Here is a 21,678-nt window from a genome sequence, read left to right as displayed (position 1 = left end):
AGTCCCATACAGCGACTTAGCACAATGGTGGCACTAGCGTCGCATGGGGACACACACACGCACACACACACACACACACAGAAGGACTCCATGCTGCTTCACTGGGGGGCGGGGGCTTCCCTCTTCCTGTCCGACGTCACGTCCGGTCCTGGGTGTCAACCCCTCCGTACAAAGACGCCGACACCCAGGACAAAGGCGCTGTGTGTGGAAGGTAATATGGGGCCCTAGGGGGATACGCAGACACGCCGCTGCGTAAAGAATTGACATGTCAATTCTTTTTACGCCGGCGTGTTTGCAGACAAAAGCGCCGCGTTTTTTTGCGGTGTGTCTGAACGGCAAAGTGAATTTCTCATTCACTTTGCCGGCAGACGAAAATGACATTGCGCATTTTTGAAAAGCGCCCGCAAAATAGCGCTCAAAAATGCGCTATGTCTGAAAGTAGCCTAAGGCTTCTTTCACACTTGCGTCGGTACGGGGCGGTCGCAATGCGTCGGCCCGATGTACCGACGCACGTTGTGAAAATTGTGCACAACGTGGGCAGCGGATGCAGTTTTTCAACGCATCCGCTGCCCCGTCTATGTCCTGGGGAGGAGGGGGCAGAGTTACGGCCACGCATCCGCGGAAATGGCGGACGCGACGTACAAAAAAAAGGTTACATTGAACTTTTTTTGTGACGACGGGGGCTAAAGTTATGGTTAGGGTTGGGGCTAAAGTTAGGGTTGGGGCTAAAGTTAGGGTTAGAGTTGGGATTAGGGTTAGGGTTTGGATTAGGGTTGGGATTAGTGTTACGTTTGGGATTAGGGTTGGGATTAGGGTTAGGGTTGGGATTAGGGTTAGGGGTGTGTTGGATTTAGGGTTTTGATTAGGGTTATGGTTAGGGTTGAGATTAGGGCTGTTTTGGGGTTAGGGTTGTGATTATCGTTAGGGTTGTGATTAGGATTATGGATCGGGTTGAGATTAGGGTTAGGGCTGTGTTGGGGTTAGGGTTGGAGTTAGAATTGGGGGGTTTCCACTGTTTAGGTACATCAGGGGGTCTCCAAACACGACAGCCAATTTTGCGCTAAAAAAGTCAAATGGTACTCCCTCCCTTCTGAGCTCTGCCGTGCGCCCAAACAGGGGTTTACCCCCACATATGGGGCATCAGCGTACTCGGGATAAATTGGACAACAACTTTTGGGGTCCAATTTCTCCTGTTACCCTTGTGAAAATAAAAACTTGGGGGCTAAAAATCTTTTTTGTTGGAAAAAAATATATTTTTTTATTTTCACTACTCTGCATTATAAATTTCTGTGAAGCACTTGAGCTTTCAAAGTTCTCACCACATATCTAGATAAGTTTCTTAGGGGGTCTAGTTTCCAAAATTTGGTCACTTGTGGGGGTTTCTACTGTTTAGGTACATTAGGGGTCTGCAAACGCAACATAACGCCCGCAGACAATTCTATCAAAGTCTGCATTGCAAAATGGCGCTCCTTCCCTTCCGAGCTCTGCCGTGCGCCCAAACAGTGGTTTACCCCCACATATGGGGTACCAGCATACTCAGGACAAATTGGACAACAACTTTTGGGGTCCAATTTCTCTTGTTACCCTTGTGAAAATAAAAATTTGGGGGCTAAAAAAATCTTTTTTGTGGGAAAAAAAATATTTTTTATTTTCACTACTCTGCATTATAAACTTCTGTGAAGCACTTGGGCATTCAAAGTTCTCACCACATATCTAGATAAGTTCCTTGGGGGGTCTATTTTCCAAAATGGGGTCACTTGTTGGGGGTTTCTACTGTTTAGGTACATTAGGGGTCTGCAAAGGCAACATAACGCCCGCAGACAATTCTATCAAAGTCTGCATTCCAAAATGGCACTCCTTCCCTTCCGAGCTCTGCCATGCGCCCAAACAGTGGTTTACCCCCACATATGGGGTACCAGCATACTCAGGACAAATTGGACAACAACTTTTGGGGTCCAATTTCTCTTGTTACCCTTGTGAAAATAAAAACTTGGGGGCTAAAAAATCTTTATTGTTAAAAAATATATATTTTTTATTTTCACGACTCTGCATTATAAACTTCTGTGATGCACTTGGGCATTCAAAGTTCTCACTACACATCTAGATAAGTTCCATGGGGGGTCTAGTTTCCAAAATGGGGTCACTTTTGGGGGGTTTCTGCTGTTTAGGCACATCAGGGGCTCTCCAAACGCGACATGGCGTCCGATCTCAATTCCAGTCAATTTTGCATTGAAAAGTCAAATGGCGCTCCTTTGCTTCCGAGCTCAGCCATGCGCCCAAACAGTGGTTTACCCCCACATATGGGGTGTCGGCGTACTCAAGACAAATTGTACAACAGCTTCTGGGGTCCATTTTCTCCTGTTACCCTTGGTAAAATAAAAATTTGGAGGCAAAAAGATCATTTTTGTAGAAAAAATGCGATTTTTTTATTTTCACGGCTCTACGTTATAAACTTCTGTGAAGCACCTGGGGGTTTAAAGTGCTCACCACACATCTAGATAAGTTCCTTAAGGGGTCTAGTTTCCAAAATGGTGTCATATGTGGGGGGTCTCTACTGTTTAGGCACATCAGCGGCTCTCCAAACGTGACATGGCGTCCGATCTCAATTCCAGCCAATTCTACATTGAAAAAGTAAAACGACACTCCTTCTCTTCCAAGCTCTGCGGTGCGCCCAAACAGTGGTTTACCCCCATATATGGGGTATCGACGTACTCAGGAGAAATTGCACAACAACTTTTGTGGTCTAATTTCTCCTGTTACCCTTGTGAAAATAAAAATTTGGGGGCAAAAAGATCATTTTTGTAGAAAAAATGAGATTTTTTATTTTCACGGCTCTACGTTATAAACTTCTGTGAAGCACCTGGGGGTTTAAAGTGCTCACCACACATCTAGATAAGTTCCTTAAGGGGTCTAGTTTCCAAAATGGTGTCATATGTGGGGGGTCTCTACTGTTTAGGTACATCAGGGACTCTCCAAACGCGACATGGCATCCGATCTCAATTCCAGCCAATTCTGCATTGAAAAAGTCAAACGGTGCTCCTTCACTTCCAAGCTCTGCGGTGCGCCCAAACAGTGGTTTACCTCCACATATGGGGTATCGACGTACTCAGGAGAAATTGCACAACAACTTTTGTGGTCTAATTTCTCCTGTTACCCTTGTGAAAATAAGAATTTGTGGGCGAAAAAATCATTTTTGTGAAAACAAATGCGATTTTTTATTTTCACGGCTCTACGTTATAAACTTCTGTGAAGCACTTGGGGGTTCAAAGTGCTCACCACACATCTAGATAAGTTCCTTGGGGGGTCTAGTTTCCAAAATGGTGTCACTTGTGGGGGGTTTCCACTGTTTAGGCACATTAGGGGCTCTCCAAACGCGACATGGCGTCCGATCTCAATTCCAGCCAATTCTGCATTGAAACAGTCAAACGGTGCTCCTTCACTTCCAAGCTCTGCGGTGCGCCCAAACAGTGGTTTACCTCCACATATGGGGTATCGGCGTACTCAGGAAAAATTGCACAACAAAATTTGTGGTTAAATTTCTGTTTTTACACTTGTGAAAATTAAAAAAAATGGTTCTGAAGTAAAATGTTTGCAAAAAAAAGTAAAATGTTAATTTTTTTCTTCCACATTGTTTTAGTTCCTGTGAAGTACGTAAAGGGTTAATAAACTTCTTGAATGTGGTTTTGAGCAGCTTGAGGGGTGCAGTTTTTAGAATGGTGTCACACTTGGTTATTTTCTATCATATAGACCCCTCAAAATCACTTCAAAGGTGATGTGGTCCCTAAAAAAAACATGGTGTTGTAAAAATGAGAAATTGCTGGTCAACTTTTAACCCTTATAACTCCCTAACAAAAAAAAAAATTGTTTCCAAAATTGTGCTGATGTAAAGCAGACATGTGAGAAATGTTATTTATTAACTATTTTTTGTGACATATCTCTCTGATTTAAGGGCATAAAAATACAAAGTTTGAAAATTGCAAAATTTTAAAAATTTTCGCCATATTTCCATTTTTTTCATAAATAATCGCAAGTAATATCGAAGAAATGTTACCACTAACTTGAAGTACAACATGTCACGAAAAAACAATCTCAGAATCAGCGGGATCCGATAAAGCGTTCCAGAGTTATAACCTCATAAAGTGACAGTGGTCAGAATTGTAAAAATTGGCTCGGTCATTAAGTACCAAATTGGCTCTGTCACTAAGGGGTTAAATATGGAAGTGGCTCTCTTAGCTTGCATGTGTTCACACCTGGCTTTCTGTTTTTAATTGACGGTCAGTCTTTGATATTTGTATACACAGATCTTCTGGCTGAGCTCTCCACCCACTAGTTAATGATGGTTTTAATCACAGCTTGCTCCTACCCACCCATAAAATTTGTAGTCTATCAGTCTAGGAAAGGTTTCATATTAGGTTGGGTTGCCAGCAAAGAAAATCACCTTGCTGATGGCTGTTGGACACACATGAATTGGCCAATTTATGCTCTGAGAATCAATATTTGAAACTTATTTTCTAAAGCAGCAATGTAATTCCAATTTCATATGTTCCATGTTTGCATACTATAGCTACACTATACTGTAGTAGTCACCACCCACATCAGCTGACCAGCAAACTCAGCAGCTGCAGCAAGTAAACTGACATTAACCCTTGCTGGCCCAAAAGTAAAAACCATATTTAAATTAGAGCAGACCCAGAGCTGTCATGACTTCCACAAAATGAGTCATGACAACAGGCTGATCACCTCCATGCCACGCCTCATTGATTCAGTAACTGATACAAAAGGAGCACTGACCAAGTATTGAGTGCATTTACTGAACATACATTTCAGTAGGCCAACATTTTGGATTTTAAAATCATTTTTCAAGCTGGTGATATAAAATAGTCCAATTTACTGAGATAATAACATTTTGGTTTTCATTGCCTATAAGCCATAATCACCAACATTAACAGAAATAAACACTTGTAATGACTCTATATAATGTATGAGTTTTACTTTTTGCATCGAAGAGCTGAAATAAATAAATTTTTTGATGATATTCTAATTTTGTTAGAAGCATCTGTGTGTGTGTATATACTGTATATATATATATATATATATATATATATATATATATATATATATATATATATATATATATACATACACACAGCCACACACACATACACATACATGTATGTTTATTGCATAGCCTCCTTTATTATGTATATTGCTGTCTTGCTTTCTCTTATTACATAGTGCCTTCTCTTACTACATAGTGCCTTCTCTTGCTATGAGTAGTTCCACCCCTTACATGTCAGATTATATAGAACCCTGTTTTTTATTACATACCGTTCTCTCTTTTTAGATATATAACGCCATGATGGCTAAAGGAGCATGGGAAAGTTTCTTTTCTAATGGAGGAGCTGATGGACTGGTCCACCTTCATGTCAACATCTCACATACATTGTATATATATGTGTCTCCCCTCGAAAACAGATATGCAGCTCACCATTAATATATTATTAGCCACGCACTATTAAAAATATAATGTGATAAACAGCACTGTGTCCCTCATTAACTATAATCTCCACCACCCAATAATATAAATTATTCCATCTGTGACTTTCCCCAATTAACTGTAAGGCTATGTGCACACGGAAAAAATGCTAGGTTTCACAGTACAAGCAAAGTGAATGAGATCCCTGAAGTCTCATGCACACGATGCTTATTTTTTCATTGCAGATTTGCAGCAGATTAAAGTCTGCATAATGTCAATTCTTGCAGCGTATTTCACCTGTACTAATGGGGAAATCACACAACAAAAGCATGGCGAAAATGTGGAAAGAAAATAATTGTATTTTATGCAACTTTCTTTCTGCCAACACATTAGGATATGCAGAAGAATTTTCTCCTGCAAAGCCTGAACATGTGCACGTAGCCTTAGTCCCTGTCCTGTGTCTCAATCATTCATTATACTGTAAGTACTTGATAGCAGCATAATGATTTTGTGGGTGGGAGAAGACACTATCAGGTACTGAACATCCCCCGCCACCTCGCAATTCATTACAAGTCCCTGAAATACTGTTCTCCCTCCTTTCAGTTCATTATAAAGTGTCCTATGCACCTTATCGACTCTTCTCTCACTCTACAATAAATTTTAAGTCCCCGATAGCATCGCAATGAATTGTGAGATGCATAGTACTGAAGCACAGTTTAATATTCACCAGCCGTACTTCACCCTTGGCATATGTATGATATTTAAGTTTCTGCTATATGGTCAGCGTAGTCATAAATGAGCCAAAGGATCTCAAAGAAAAAGTCAAATGTAGAGAGTTCTGGAGCAGCAGATTGTAGAGAGAAGTCTGGGGGGGTCACTCTTTTTGGGGTCACAAAGTCTGGGGGTCACCTTTCAGCAAGAAAATGATGAGTCCCACAGGCAAACCATACATTGTAAATACAGAATAAATATTTTCATCCAATGACTTACCAGTGAAATCTGATATGCAAATTGCCTCTTCAGAGAGAAAGAGGACTACTACCAACAGGTGGCGCTATAGAGTTCAAGTCCTTTTTCTCTCTGAAGAGGTAATTTGCATATTAAATTTCCCAGAGGAGCATTGCATGGCGAATAAGCCTCCTTACGTTGACAAGCCAGAGCTGGTATGTCACTCTCCACAAGGAGAAACCTTACCCCCTAAACCTCAGTGAAATCTGAGTAAATTTCATTAATTCAGTTCTTTTCTATCTGGTGTCTCCTTTCCCCTCCAAATTCATTGTCCACTCCCCCACTACTTTATTACCTACTGTGTCTCCCCAAGAATTTATCAAGGACTGTTTTCTTCCACTTCAAATTCATTATACACAATATTAACCCCTTCCCGACCTTTGACGCCACGTAGGCGTCATGAAAGTCGGTGCCAATCCGACCTGTGACGCCTATGTGGCGTCATGGAATGATCGCGTCTCTGCAGATCGGGTGAAAGGGTTAACTCCTATTTCACCCGATCTGCAGGGACAGGGGGAGTTGTACTTCAGCCCAGGGGGGGTGGCTTTGCCCCCACGTGGCTACGATCGCTCTGATTGGCTGTTGAAAGTGCAACAGCCAATCAGAGCAATTTGCAATATTTCACCTATGAAAATGGTGAAATATTGCAATCCAGCCATGGCCGATGCTGCAATAGCATCTGCCATGGCTGGAAATCATGTTCTGCCCCCCCCCCCACCGCCCCCGATCTCCTCCCCAGTCCTCCGTTCTGTCCGGTACCCCCCTCCGTCCCCCTGTCCGCTCCCCCCGTCCTCCGATTTCCCCCCCTGTGCTCCGATCCACCCCCCCACCACCCCCTCATACTTACCGAGCCTCCCGAAGTCGGTCCGTCTTCTCCCTGAGCGCCGCCATCTTCCAAAATGGCGGGCGCATGCGCAGTGCGCCCGCCGAATCTGCCGGCCGGCAGATTCATTACAAAGTACATTTTGATCGCTGTGGTAGGTTCTATCACAGCGATCAAAATAAAAAATAAATAAATAAACTCCCCCTTTATCACCCCCATAGGTAGGGACAATAATAAAATAAAGAAAATATTTTTTTTTTCTTTTTCCACTAGGGTTAGGGTTAGAACTAGAGTTAGAACTAGGGTTAGGGTTAGGGTTAGGGGTAGGGTTAGGGGTAGGGTTAGGGTTATGGCATGTGCACACAGTGCGGATTTGGCTGTGGATCCGCAGCGGATTGACTGCGGATCCGCAGCGGATTGGCCGCAGATCCGCAGCGGATTGGCTGCGGATCCGCAGCGGATTGGCCGCTGCGAATTCGTAGCAGTTTTCCATCAGGTTTACAGTACCATGTACACCTATGGAAAACCAAATCCGCTGTGCCCATGGTGCGGAAAATTCCGTGCAGAAACGCTGCGTTGTATTTTCCGCAGCATGTCAATTCTTTGTGAGGATTCCGCAGCGTTTTACACCTGTTCCTCAATAGGAATCCGCAGGTGAAATCCGCACAAAAAAAACACTGGAAATCTGCTGTAAATCCGCAGGTAAAACGCAGTGCCTTTTACCTGCAGATTTTTCAAAAATCGTGCGGAAAAATCTCACACGAATCCGCAATGTCGGCACGTAGCCTTAGGGTTAGGGTTGGAATTAGAGTTAGGGTTGGAATTAGGGCTAGGGTTGGAAATAGGGTTAAGATTAGGCTTGTGGTTAGGGTTACGGATAGGGTTAGGGGTGTGTTGGGGTTACAGTTGTGGTTAGGGTTGGGATTAGGGTTAGGGTTGGGATTAGGGTTAGGATTAGGGTTAGGGTTGGAATTAGGGTTACGGGTGTGTTGGGGTTAGGGTTGTGGTTAGGGGTGTGTTGGGGTTAGGGTTGTGATTAGGGTTATGGCTACAGTTGGGATTAGGATTAGGTGTGTGTTGGGGTTAGTGTTGAAGTTAGAATTGAGGGGTTTCCACTGTTTAGGCACATCAGGGGTCTCCAAACGCAACATGGCGCCACCATTGATTCCAGCCAATCTTGCGTTCAAAAAGTCAAATGGTGCTCCCTCCCTTCCAAGCCCCGACGTGCGCCCAAACAGTGGTGTACCCCCACATTTGGGGTACCAGCGTACTCAGGACAAACTGGGCAACAACTGTTGGGGTCCAATTTCTCCTGTTACCCTTGCAAAAATAAAAAATTACTTGCTAAAACATAATTTTTGAGGAAAGAACAATTATTTTTTATTTTCACGGCTCTGCGTTATTAACTTCTGTGAAGCACTTGGGGGTTGAAAGTGCTCACCACACATCTAGATAAGATCCTTCGGGGGTCTAGTTTCCAAAATGGGGTCACTTGTGGGGTGTTTCTACTATTTAGGCACATCAGGGGCTCTGCAAATGCAACATGATGCCCGCAGACCATTCCATCAAAGTCTGCATTTCAAATGTCACTACTTCCCTTCCGAGCCCTGACGTGCGCCCAAACAGTGGTTTACCCCCACATATGGGGTACCAGCACACTCACAACAAACTGGTCAACAAATATTGGGGCCCAATTTCTCCTGTTACCCTTGTGAAAATAAAAAATTGCTTGCTAAAACATCTTTTTTGAGGAAAGAAAAATGATTTTTTATTTTCACGGCCCTGCGTTGAAAACTTCTGTGAAGCTCTTGGGGGTTGAACGTGCTCAACACACATCTAGATAAGTTCCTTGGGGGGTCTAGTTTCCAAAATTTGGTCACTTGTGGGGGTTTCTACTGTTTAGGCATATCAGGGGCTCTGCAAACGTAACATGATGCCCGCAGACCATTCCATCAAAGTCTGCATTCCAAAACGTCACTACTTCCCTTCCGAGCCCCGGCATGTGCCCAAACAGTGGTTTACCCCCACATATGGGGTATCAGCGTACTCAGGAGAAACTGGACAAGAACTTCTGGGGTCAAATTTCTCCTGTTACCCTTGCAAAAATAAAAAATTCTGGGCTAAAAAAATATTTTTGAGGAAAGGAAACACATTTATTATTTTCACAGCTCTGCGTTATAAACTTCTGTGAAGCACTTGGGGGTTCAAAGTGATCACCACACATCTAGATAAGTTCCCTTGGGGATCTAGTTTCCAAAATGGAGTCACTTGTGGGGCGTTCCTACTGTTTAGGCACATCAGGGGCTCTGCAAACGCAACCTGACGCCCGCAAAGCATTCCATCAAAGTCTGCATTTCAAAACGTCACTACTTCCCTTCCAAACCCCGACGTGTGCCAAAACAGTGGTTTACCCCCACATATGGGGTATCAGCGTACTCAGGAGAAACTGGACAACAACTTTGGGGTCCAATTTCTCCTGTTACCCTTGGGAAAATAAAAAATTGTGGGCTAAAATATCATTTTTGAGAAAAGAAAAATTATTTTTTATTTTCACGGCTCTGCGTTATAAACTTCTGTGAAGCACTTGGGGGTTCAAAGTGCTCACTATGCTTCTAGATAAGTTCCTTGGGGGGTCTAGTTTCCAAAATGGGGTCACTTGTGTGGGAGCTCCAATGTTTAGGCACACAGGGGCTCTCCAAACGCGACATGGTGTCTGCTAATGATTGGAGCTAATTTTCCATTCAAAAAGCCAAATGGCGTGCCTTCCCTTCCGAGCCCTGCGTTGCGCCCAAACAGTGGTTTACCCCCACATATGAGGTATCGACGTACTCAGGAGAAATTGCCCAACAAATTTTCGGATCCATTTTATCCTGTTGCCCATGCGAAAATGAAAAAATTGAGGCTAAAAAAATTTTGTGTGAAAAAAAAGTACTTTTTCATTTTTACGGATCAATTTGTGAAGCACCTGGGGGTTTAAAGTGCTCACTATGCTTCTAGATAAGTTCCTTGGGGGGTCTAGTTTCCAAAATGGGGTCACTTGTGGGGGAGCTCCAATGTTTAGGCACACAGGGGCTCTCCAAACGTGACATGGTGTCTGCTAGCGATGGAGATAATTTTTCATTCAAAAAGTCAAATGGCACTCCTTCCCTTCCGAGCCTTACCATGTGCCCAAACAGTGGTTTACCCCCACATGTGAGGTATCGGTGTACTCAGGAGAAATTGTTCAACAAATTTTAGGATCCATTTTATCCTGTTGCCCATGTGAAAATGAAAAAACTGAGGCTAAAATAATTTTTTTGTGAAAAAAAGTACTGTTTCATTTTTACGGATCAATTTGTGAAGCACCTGGGGGTTTAAAGTGCTCACTATGCTTCTAGATAAGTTCCTTGGGGGGTCTAGTTTCCAAAATGGGGTCACTTGTGGGGGAGCTCCAATGTTTAGGCACACGGGGGCTCTCCAAACTGGAGCCAATTTTTCATTGAAAAAGTCAAATGGCACTCCTTCCATTCCGAGCCCTGCTGTGCGCCCAAACAGTGGTTTACCCCCACATATGAGGTATCAGCGTACTCAGGACAAATTGGACAACAATGTTCGTGGTCCATTTTCTCCTTTTACCCTTGGGAAAATAAAAAAATTTTCGCTAAAAGATCATTTTTGTGACTAAAAAGTTAAATGTTCATTTTTTACTTCCATGTTGCTTCTGCTGCTGTGAAACACCTGAAGGGTTAATAAACTTCTTGCATGTGGTTTTGAGCACCTTGAGGGGTGCAGTTTTTAGAATGGTGTCACTTTTGGGTATTTTCAGCCATATAGAACCCTCAAACTGACTTCAAATGTAATGTGGTCCCTAAAAAAAATGGTTTTGTAAATTTTGTTGTAAAAATGAGAAATCACTGGTCAAATTTTAACCCTTATAACTTCCTAGCAAAAAAAAAAAATTGTTTCCAAAATTGTGCTGATGTAAAGTAGACATGTGGGAAATGTTATTTATTAACTATTTTGTGTCACATAACTCTCTGGTTTAACAGAATAAAAATTCAAAATGTGAAAATTGCGAAATTTTCACAATTTTTGCCAAATTTCCGTTTTTTTCACAAATAAACTCAGAAATTATCAACCTAAATTTACCACTACCATGAAGCCCAATATGTCACAAAAAAAGAATCTCAGACTCGCTAGGATCCGTTGAAACGTTCCTGAGTTATTACCTCATAAAGGGACACTGGTCAGAATTGCAAAAAACGGCAAGGTCATTAAGGCCAAAATAGGCTGGGTCATGAAGGGGTTAATAAAAAATAAATTTGATTAAATGAAATTACATAATGTATATAATATACTACTCACGAAGATTATTATTATTATTATTATTATTACTCTACTTCTGATAATCCCAGGTATTGGCCTTTTCTGCCAATGTTTCTACTGAATTACATTATTGCACTCCCTGAATCACAAAAGAAGGTGTCTGCCAGTGATACGAGAAAAGCAAACCTGCAGCACTGCTGCTATATGCAAAATCTGCATCCATAAGATGTGAATGTAAATCAGGGAGCAGAAAGCCTTCTTTAGGACCCTATCAGTGACACCTATGATAATATTCTTGGCAATTGGGCGGTGGCTGCCCCCGAGCCCTGGGCCTTGACCAGTTAAGTTCTCCATTATTATAATATACCAGTGCTGAAAGCTATTTTTATAGTGTTGAAAACAGCAGGATAGTAGAGAGTAATCAAATTCATTCGGTCATATCCCACATTTTTTTTTTAATTTTTTCATTTGTTAAAACATTAAAAACTACAAAGAGCTGTATCACATATACATTTAAAAAAAAAACAACACAATTATCATCATCTAATTTGTTAATTCAACTTTACAACATTTCTTATATCTAAGTTTCATACTGCTAGATAAATGTGAACTTACCTACACTCCAGTCCACTTCTTCAACAGCATCCCCATAGATGCCATGTCTGCTTTTACCTTTAAATTCAACAGAAGCATAAAGAGCTGTGTGTACTTGAATGTATGACATAAATAAAAGGAAGGGCTTGTTTTGGTTTCTGTAAGAAAAAATAATAATTCTGTATTTTATTAATATTAAGCAAAATATAGATCACGTAATATTGCAAAATGATAAATACAATGGAGCAATTAGTTTAGAAGATGGCTGCAAGCTCTAAAGTGGGGAAAAAAGTATTTACCAGGGCAACAAAGGAGTGTATTCGTAAGAAGCATACGAAGGTCCTGGAGTGGCCTAGCCAGTCTCCATATCTCAAACGCACAGAAAAACTTCCGTGTTGCCCAGCGATATTCCCAAAACATCAGTGCTTTAGAGGAGATCTGCATGGAGAAATGGGCCAACATACCACCAACAGAGTGTGCCAACCTTGTGAAGACTTACAGAAAACGTTTGACCTCTGTCATTGCCAACAAAGGATATATAACAAAATATTGAGATGAACTTTTGTTAATGACCAAATACTTATTTTCCACCATAATTTGCAAAATAAATCTTACCAAATCAGACAAGATAATTTTCTGGATTTGTTTTCTCATTTTAACTGTCATAGTTGCGGTCTACGTATGATGTCCATTATAGGCCTCTCTCATCTTTTTAAGTGGGAGAACTTGCACAATTGGTGGCTGACTAAATAGTTTTTTCCCCACTGTATATGTAAACTATTGGGATTGCATCAAAATAAATACAAAGTGGATTCTATTTTTGGAGAATCGTGACTTTGGTATTTGAGGACTTGTAAAACAGAGATGAATGTTATGATTCTTTAGGAACTTCAGATTTTCAATAGACTTCTACCACTTTAACACTTCACAGGTTAAAGCCACACGTGGAAAATCCTGTTGATCGATGTATTGTAAGGTGATGCTAATAGCTCGACGCTTACAGTTCATCACAATGTATGAACAGGTTGAAGCTTGATCACTAGAACGGGAAGGTATAGTATATTAAGATTATCATTGATTAAGAAAAGTAACTGGCTTAGTGATAAAGTAACTAGCCTAATGATAGAAAGCAGAGGGTGGTAATAAATGGTATATTCTCTAACTGGGTCGCTGTGACAAGTGAGGTAAGGCAGGAGTCGGTGTTGGGACCTATTCTCTTCAACATATTTATTAACGATCTGGTAGAAGGTTTACACAGTAAAATATCGATATTTGCAGATGATACAAAACAATTTAGAGCAGTCAATACAAGAGAAGATAGTATTCTGCTACAGATGGATTTGGATGTGTTGGAAACTTGGGCCGAGTGGTGGCAGATGATGTTTAACAATGATAAATGTAAGGTTATACACATAGGAAGACGGAATCAATATCACCTTTACACACTGAATGGGAAACCAATGGGCAAATCTGACATCGAAAAGAACTTGGGAATCCTAGTTAATGATAAACTTACCTGGAGAAGCCAGTGTCAGGCAGTGGTTGCCAAGGCAAACAGGGTAATGGGGTGCATTAAAAGAGGTCTGGATACACATGGTGAGAACATTATATAGCCTCCGTACAAATCCCTAGTTAGACCGCACATGGAGTACTGTGTACAGTTTTGGGCACCGATGCTCAGGAAGGATATAATGGAACTAGAGCGAGTACAAAGGAGGGCAACAAAATTACTAAAGGAGATGGGGGAACTACAATACGCAGAGAGATTAGCAAAATTAGGATTATTTAGTCTAGAAAAAAGACGACTGAGGGACGATCTAATAACCATGTATAAGTATATAAGGGGACAATGCAAACATCTCTCCGAGGAGCTGTTTATACCAAGGAAGGTGACGGTCACAAGGGGGCATTCTCTGCATCCAGAGGAGAGAAGGTTTTCCCACCAACATAGAAGAGAATTCTTTACTGTTAGGGCAGTGAGAATCTGGAATTGCTTGCCTGAGGAGGTGGTGATGGCGAACTCAGTCGAGGGGTTCAAGAGAGGCCAGGATGTCTTCCTGGAGCATAACAATATTGTATCTTTTAGTTATTAGGTTCTTTAGAAGGACGTAGATCTGGGGATTTATTGTGATGGAATATAGGCTGAACTGGATGGACAAAAGTCTTTTTTTGGCATTGCTAACTATGTTACTATGTATATGTTAAAAGATTTAGATCATAAGTCAGCTCTTCTACGTAAACATATTTATCAAGAACAGGCTAGGACTGGTCCATAGTGGAAAAAGTTAATTCCTCGGTGGACCCCCCACAAGAGCGGTGCTTAGCACTGATGCATGATATACAGACAAAAGCAGCATCACATATATTTTACAAACTACCTATTGTATTTTTTTATGAAAGCATAAGCTGAAATTACATAGAAATTACATAGAAGTGCCTACAACCCACACAGCATATTCCACCTACTCCATCCCTGGCCAATAATATTTGCATTTAGCTGAAAAGTGGGCCCCCAGAATCAACGTTACTGGTGGACCATTAGTACCCAAGGCTGACATTGCTAAACCATGCTAACTAAATAAAAAAATTCTACATATCAGTAAATTGGAGATTTTGTTTCAATAATAGAAAATGTCAAGGAATAAATAGCAATATCAATTCATTAGAAAAAAAAATTAGACTACTGTATATTGAAATAGCTCAACACTGATTTTAGAAATGAATCCTGAATCAAGAAGTGTGAAAAACAAGATGTACTGTATATTAAAAAATTATATTTTTATTGGTATAAAATGACAAAGAGTAAGAATAAAAATAGAATGTCCCTCAAGACATAAGTGGACACAGCCACAGTAAATAGATCAATGTCTTCAAGTTAGACTCTTACCAGTTGATAATACGTATCATATCATATAAACAGATAGAGGCATAAATTATGAAATTAATAATTATTTACATAGAAAAAATCTGCTTGCCTATGCTTAATGATTGTTTGTGTGAAAAACTTTCTACTTGAATGGCATAATATTCATGGCGGCACTGTTAAGTATATATCTCGCTGAGTATAGTACAAACAACCAATACCAAATATATTATCACATATAACTAAAGTAGACAGCCACCATGGAGAATTACTTATATAAAATGTGTAGATATAAGAACTAAAATGCAAATGCAACATTCAAATGTAGATTAGAAGTCATAAGCCTCCGGATAGAAAGTGCAGGGTGTAAAAAATAACAGTATATATGGTAGTAATTTTCCTAAATGAGAGTACTTAAAACATCAACAGTAGAATACAGGCTGTGTCCCTCAAGCCGACGCACGTTTTGCCTTGCTTCTTCACATGCCCCCAGAAGAAGCAAGGCGAAACGCGTGTCAGTGTCTAACTTGAAGCCCTTGTGCTATTTACTGTGTCTGCATCATCTTATGTCTTGAGGCACCTTATTGTTTAACTCTTACTCTGTCAATTTTTTGATACCAATAAAAATATATTTTAATATACATTTTGTTTTTCACACTTCTTGTTTCTAGATTAATTTCTAAAATCAGTGTTGAACTATGTAAATTGAAGTATCACCTTATAGTGATAAAGGTTTTTTGGAGTAATATGTAAACTACTGTATATTGAAAGTAAAATAATGAACACCATTTATGCTGTATTACAGTGGTAATCAGTCTTTTGAAATTTCTAGTAAATCCACACTTTTATAAGAGCAATTTTCATATGCTCATAACATGGGTGCATTTCAGCATGTATATTATAGATGTAACATCCGCACTTTCCTCAGTTCAAATGAGATGAAATTTTAGAATCATAAGAATATTCCTATGGCCTCTGCATAGGTCAATGTGCAGGAAGGTGGTGGAGGCGTGCTATCATCATCATCTTTTTGTCAGTATTAAATTCTGCAAACTGCTTATAAGTTTTATTGTGATCCTGTCTGTGATGATAATGAGAAGACCTATGTAAAAAAAATTCTACAGAACACCAAGAATTAATCTATATGAGGCTCTGTGGTCTTCAAGATTTTAAATAACGATGACAACAAAAATAAAAAAAATATATTGTAAATAATTAAAAAAATATATATTTTATAGTTTTCAGCTGTAAGAAACCATGTAGCAAACAAAAGAAAATATTCACATTTTCTAATTTATATATACACTTCTACAAAAAAAAATAAACATTCTTGGTAAATAAAGCAAAAATAACACATATAACTTAATAAATAACTATAGCAGAGCATTAAATCTGACCATAAAACAGCGTGTACAGAAGTCCTTGGATTTATACTAGAAAAATCTCTTATTCAGTTGCCTGATGTGTGACCTTTTATGGTGCGTTAGGCTCTTGATTGATAGTCATAAATAACTTTACTTGTACATGCCTGCACATGCTGCAGGCTGTTGTATACAATATATGGAAATTAGTTTCAATGTTTCTCCCTATCTTCAAATAATCACTGTGAATTGCTTAGGCTGTGGTGAAGAAATGCTTATTTACATGTATATCATGAAATACAGAAAAATCATCTAGGATATATAAATAGGTACTTATAGTCTACAATCAGAACAGGTATTAAATAAAAAAAAAATCCCATTACAGACCATGGATACGACTAAGCTCTGAAGACTTTATTATAAAGTCCATATTATGTTGAGAAGATCACAATGTTTTCTAATTTCTTTGACTTCTTTGCCATATCGCCATCTAGATATCGGAGACATCTCACTCCATAAAAAAATCAACAATCATGTAACAACTTAGTTATAGAGTGAGCAGTAATAAATGTAATATCCATAGTTGGTATATATATATTATATACTATATATTATTATGTAGAATAGAATATAACAACACAATGTTGTACATAGAAGGCTGCATACAATCATATATGTTCCAATAAAAGATAAAAGCAACTAAAATACTTTTTTTATTGGTTGACTCATGGTGGCTCAGTGGTTAGCACTGCAGCCTATCAGAGCTGGGGTCCTGGGTTCAAAACATACCAAAGACAACAACTGAAAGGAGTTTATGTTTTCCCTGTGTTAGCGTGGGTTTCCTCAGGTTTCCTCCCAAACCCCAAAGACATACTGATAGGGAATCTAGATTGAATGCCCCATTGGGGACAGAAAAAAATTTAGAATTAAGAGTCCTCAGTGGTTGATACCTTTTAATGGCTAACTGAAAAGATGGTAACAAATTGCAAGCTTTCGAAACTACTCAGTTCCCTTAATCAGGCATAGACTAATACAAATTCTGAAGAATCACATATTTATGCAAAATCCATTGGGAATAGGGATGATAATGTCTGTAAAGTGCTGTGGAATTAACTATAAAAGTGAGTAAAATAAATTACAAGAATATTGACATGGTGATAAGTGATGAGCAAATATACTCGTTACTCGAGATTTCTCGAGCACGCTCGGGTGTCCTTCGAGTATTTTTTAGTGCTCGGAGTTTTAGTCTTTAGTGCCACAGCTGAAAGATTTACATCTGTTAGCCAGCATATGTACATGTGGGGATTCCCTAGCAACCAGGCAACCCCCACATGTACTTATGCTGGCTAACAGATGAAAATCATTCAGCTGAGGAGCTAAGAACGAAAACTCCGAGCACTAAAAATACTCGGAGGACACCCGAGCATCCTCGGGAAATCTCGAGTAACGAGTATACTCACTCATCACTTATCTTTATAGGGATAGGGATAGGAACCTCCTGACCAGATATACAATTGTGCTCAAAAGTTTACATACCCCGGCAGAATTTTTGCTTTCTAGGCTATTTTTCAAAGAATATGAATGATAACACAAAACTTTTTCTCCACTCATGGTTAGTGGTTGGGTGAAGCCATTTATTGTCAAACTACTGTGTTTGGTCTTTTAAAATCATAATGACAACCCAAAACATCCAAATGACTATGACTATGAGAAAGAGCCTACTACACTCCAGAGCTATGGGTGAGCAAATATAGCTATCTACTATATAATTGTCTAAGGGGTACTTCCGTCTGTCTGTCTGTCCCGGATATTCATTGATCGCGGCCTCTGTCTGTCATGGAAATCCAAGTCGCTGATTGGTCGTGGCAAAATGCCCATGACCATTGCCACGACCAATCAGCGATGGCCATAGTCTGGCAGCGAAATGGCCGCTGCATTACTGCCCTGCAGTCAGCGCTCAGCACTCACACAGGGTTAATGCCAGCATTAACGGACCGCGGTGTAACGCACTCCGTTAACACAGCTATTAACCCTGTGTGACCAACTTTTTACTATTGATGCTGCATATGCAGCATCAATAGTAAAAAGATCTAATGTTACAAGTAATATTACTAAAAAAAAGGTTATTCTCACCATCCGACATCGCGCGCTGTACTTGGCAGTGCAAGCGGCAGGTTCCGGTGCCAAGGATGCTATGCGAGAAGGACCTGCCATGACATCACGGTCATGTGACTGCGACGTCATCACAGGTCCTGCGCTCATACCAACCCTGGGACCGGAAGCTGCCGTGTGCACTGCACACAGGCGCCAGGACTTCAAGGGGCCTTCGGAAGGTGAGTATATGTTTATTTTTTATTTTAAGTCTTTTTTAACCACGCATATAGTGTCCATATTGCTATATACTATGTGGGCTGTGTTACATACTGCATGGGCTCTGTTATATACTACATCTCTGTGCTATATCCTATGTAGCTGGGCAATATACAATGTGACTGGGCAATATACAACGTGACTGTCCAATATACTACGTGCTCTGTGTTATATACTACGTAGCTGTGCAATATACTATGTGGCTGTTTCGGTTCTGTTATATACTACGTCGACTGTGCAATATACTACATGGCTCTGTTATATACTATGTGGCTGTGCAATATACTAAGTAGCTATGCAATATACTACGTGCCTCTACAATATACTACGTAAATAAATCTTATATAAATCTTATATTAATAATCTTATATAGAATTTATTGACCCTATAAAGTGTTTACAGATTCTTTGCTTAAATATACTACGTGGCTATGTTTTATACTATGTGGCTCTGCTATATACTACGTCGCTCACCAATATACTACATAGCTGTGCAATACACTACGTAGCTGTGCAATACACTACGTGACTGTGTTATATACTAGGTGGCTGTGCAATATACTATGTGCCTGTGCAATACACTACGTAGCTGTGCAATACACTACGTGGCTATGTTATATACTATGTGGCTGTGTTACATACTACGTAGCTCTGTTATATACTACGTAGCTATGTTATATACTACGTGCCTGTGCAATACACTACGTGGCTATGTTATATACTACGTAGCTATGTTATATACTACATCGGTTGTGTTATATACTACGTCATTGTGCAATATAGTACGTAGCCTGTGCTATATACTACCTACATATTCTAGAATACCCGATACGTTAGAATCGGGCCACCATCTAGTCATTTAATAACTGAGCAGTTATATACAATATATTTAACTCCTCTGTACTTTGAGGGATTAGGTACATTAACAAGAAGATAAATATAACCTCTGATATTCCTCCATAATCTCCTATAACTTCTGGGCTTTAATAAATAGTCTAGGAACTTAAACAGCTTCATGTCTAATTGGCGGGAAAAAGGTGTAAAAAAAATTACAATATATATATTTTTTGCCTACAATACAAAGGAAATGTGTTAGCTTTTAACTTTAGGCCTTTTAGAGATCATTTCTATAATGCTGCCACAGCGCAGTATCGTGCGTCCTATCCCAGGGGGTGCTGAAAAGGGAAGATAGGTAGCACTCACAGCGTAACACTTCAGTGCAGCAGAACAGGAGCCACTAGGTGGCGAGAGACAGGTCAGACAAGCTGGGTCAGGAACGGACAGGAAATGCAGTGCCAGGGGAAACAGCAATACACGTGGTCAGATACAAGCCAAAAAAGTTGGAGCCAGTCGGGAGCAGAGATGCCAGAGACGTAAGACATAAAAACAGGTTAGAGGACATGCTGGGTCATATACCAAGGTCAAAGCAAGGGGAGCACACAGCAAGATGAGCGGGGAAGCAGAATGGGAAGGCAGGGGAACTGAGTAAACAGGCCGAGGTCAAATCAGGGTGTAACGAGGTCAGTCGCTCAAGCTGGATGCAAGAACTATAGCTGACACTGCCTGCAGGCAGCCATGGACTGAAATAGCAAAACAGATCCCAAAACCAGGCAAAGAAGGTTAACCCCCCGCATGGCCAGACCAGGGAGAGAATAGCAAGAAACAAACTCCGTCTAGGATCATGACAATTTCATTTTCAACTTGCTTAACTGTTCACAATAGCAGTAATTTTGACCAGGGATGCCCAAACTATTACATGCCACTGCATATAATGCTCCATGCAGTTTGTGTTATGAAATCTGGTGAAATATTTTTAAGTCAAACAGATAATTTGAGTGATTGTCACCAAATTTATTAAAAAGAATACACAAAAATGTATACACACTTTTAACTGTCACTATTATCTGTTCTAAGCCATGGAAAGCATACATTGATTTCTAATAATTGCTTTCCTATTGTCTTTCTGTTGATTACCCTGCTAATAGCTTTAACACCTTTGTGAAGGAATTAATTTTAACATTAATTACTGGGCCAATTTTTAAAAATCTGACCAGTGTCACTTCATGTGGTAATAACTCTGGAACACTTTAATGAATCCCAGTGCTTCTGAGGTATTTTTTTTTTCATGACATATTGTACTTCATGTTAGTGGTAAATTTTGGTCGATATGATTTCATATATTTATGAAAATATTAAAAATTTGACAAAAACTGTGGAACATTTTGTAAGATTCCAACTTTAAATTTTAATGCCTTTAAATCAGATCATTAAACTATACAAAATAAGAGCAGAAAAATGCCCTGAAAAGTAACATGGTCCTAGGACTGTGCTGTAATGCAAAAATCCTATGAAGGGAAAATGAGTCCTCCAAATACAAAATATTAGAGCATGTACATAAGTTAATTGAGACACAAAAAAATATATAAAAAAAGCTTAAAAACAGAGATAATAATAATAATAATAATTTTATTTATATAGTGCCAACATATTCCGCAGCGCTTTACAAATTATAAAGGGAACTTGTACAGACAATAGACATTACAGCATAACAGAAATCACAGTTCAAAATACTGTAGATACCAAGAGGAATGAGGTCCCTGCTCGCAAGCTTACAAACTATGAGGAAAAGGGGAGACACGAGAGGTGTATGGTAACAATTACTTTAGTTATTTGGACTAGCCATAGTGTAAGGCTCGGGTGTTCATGTAAAGCTGCATGAACCAGTTCACTGCCTAAGTATGTAGCAGTACAGACACAAAGGGCTATTAACTGTATAAAGTATATGAGAACATGATGCGAGGAAAATGATTATGGTTTAAGGTTTTTTTTGTTTGTTTGTTTGCTTTTTAATGGGCCACACAGGGATAGTTAGGTTAATG

General features: G+C 39.9%; 1 protein-coding gene across 1 annotated transcript in view; it reads right to left on the bottom strand.

Moving 5' to 3' along the window:
- Window positions 1–21,678, bottom strand: part of STS (steroid sulfatase) — a 470,812-nt gene that overhangs the window by 251,278 nt on the left and 197,856 nt on the right. The window contains exon 6 of the mRNA XM_077294724.1: window positions 12,228–12,364. Coding sequence (XP_077150839.1) covers window positions 12,228–12,364 — 137 coding nt within the window. The remainder of the gene's footprint in view (window positions 1–12,227; window positions 12,365–21,678) is intronic.

Source organism: Ranitomeya variabilis, chromosome 3, assembly GCF_051348905.1.
Source record: "Ranitomeya variabilis isolate aRanVar5 chromosome 3, aRanVar5.hap1, whole genome shotgun sequence".
NCBI classification, from domain to species: Eukaryota; Metazoa; Chordata; class Amphibia; order Anura; family Dendrobatidae; genus Ranitomeya; species Ranitomeya variabilis.
This window is presented reverse-complemented; position numbering and strand designations above follow the sequence as displayed.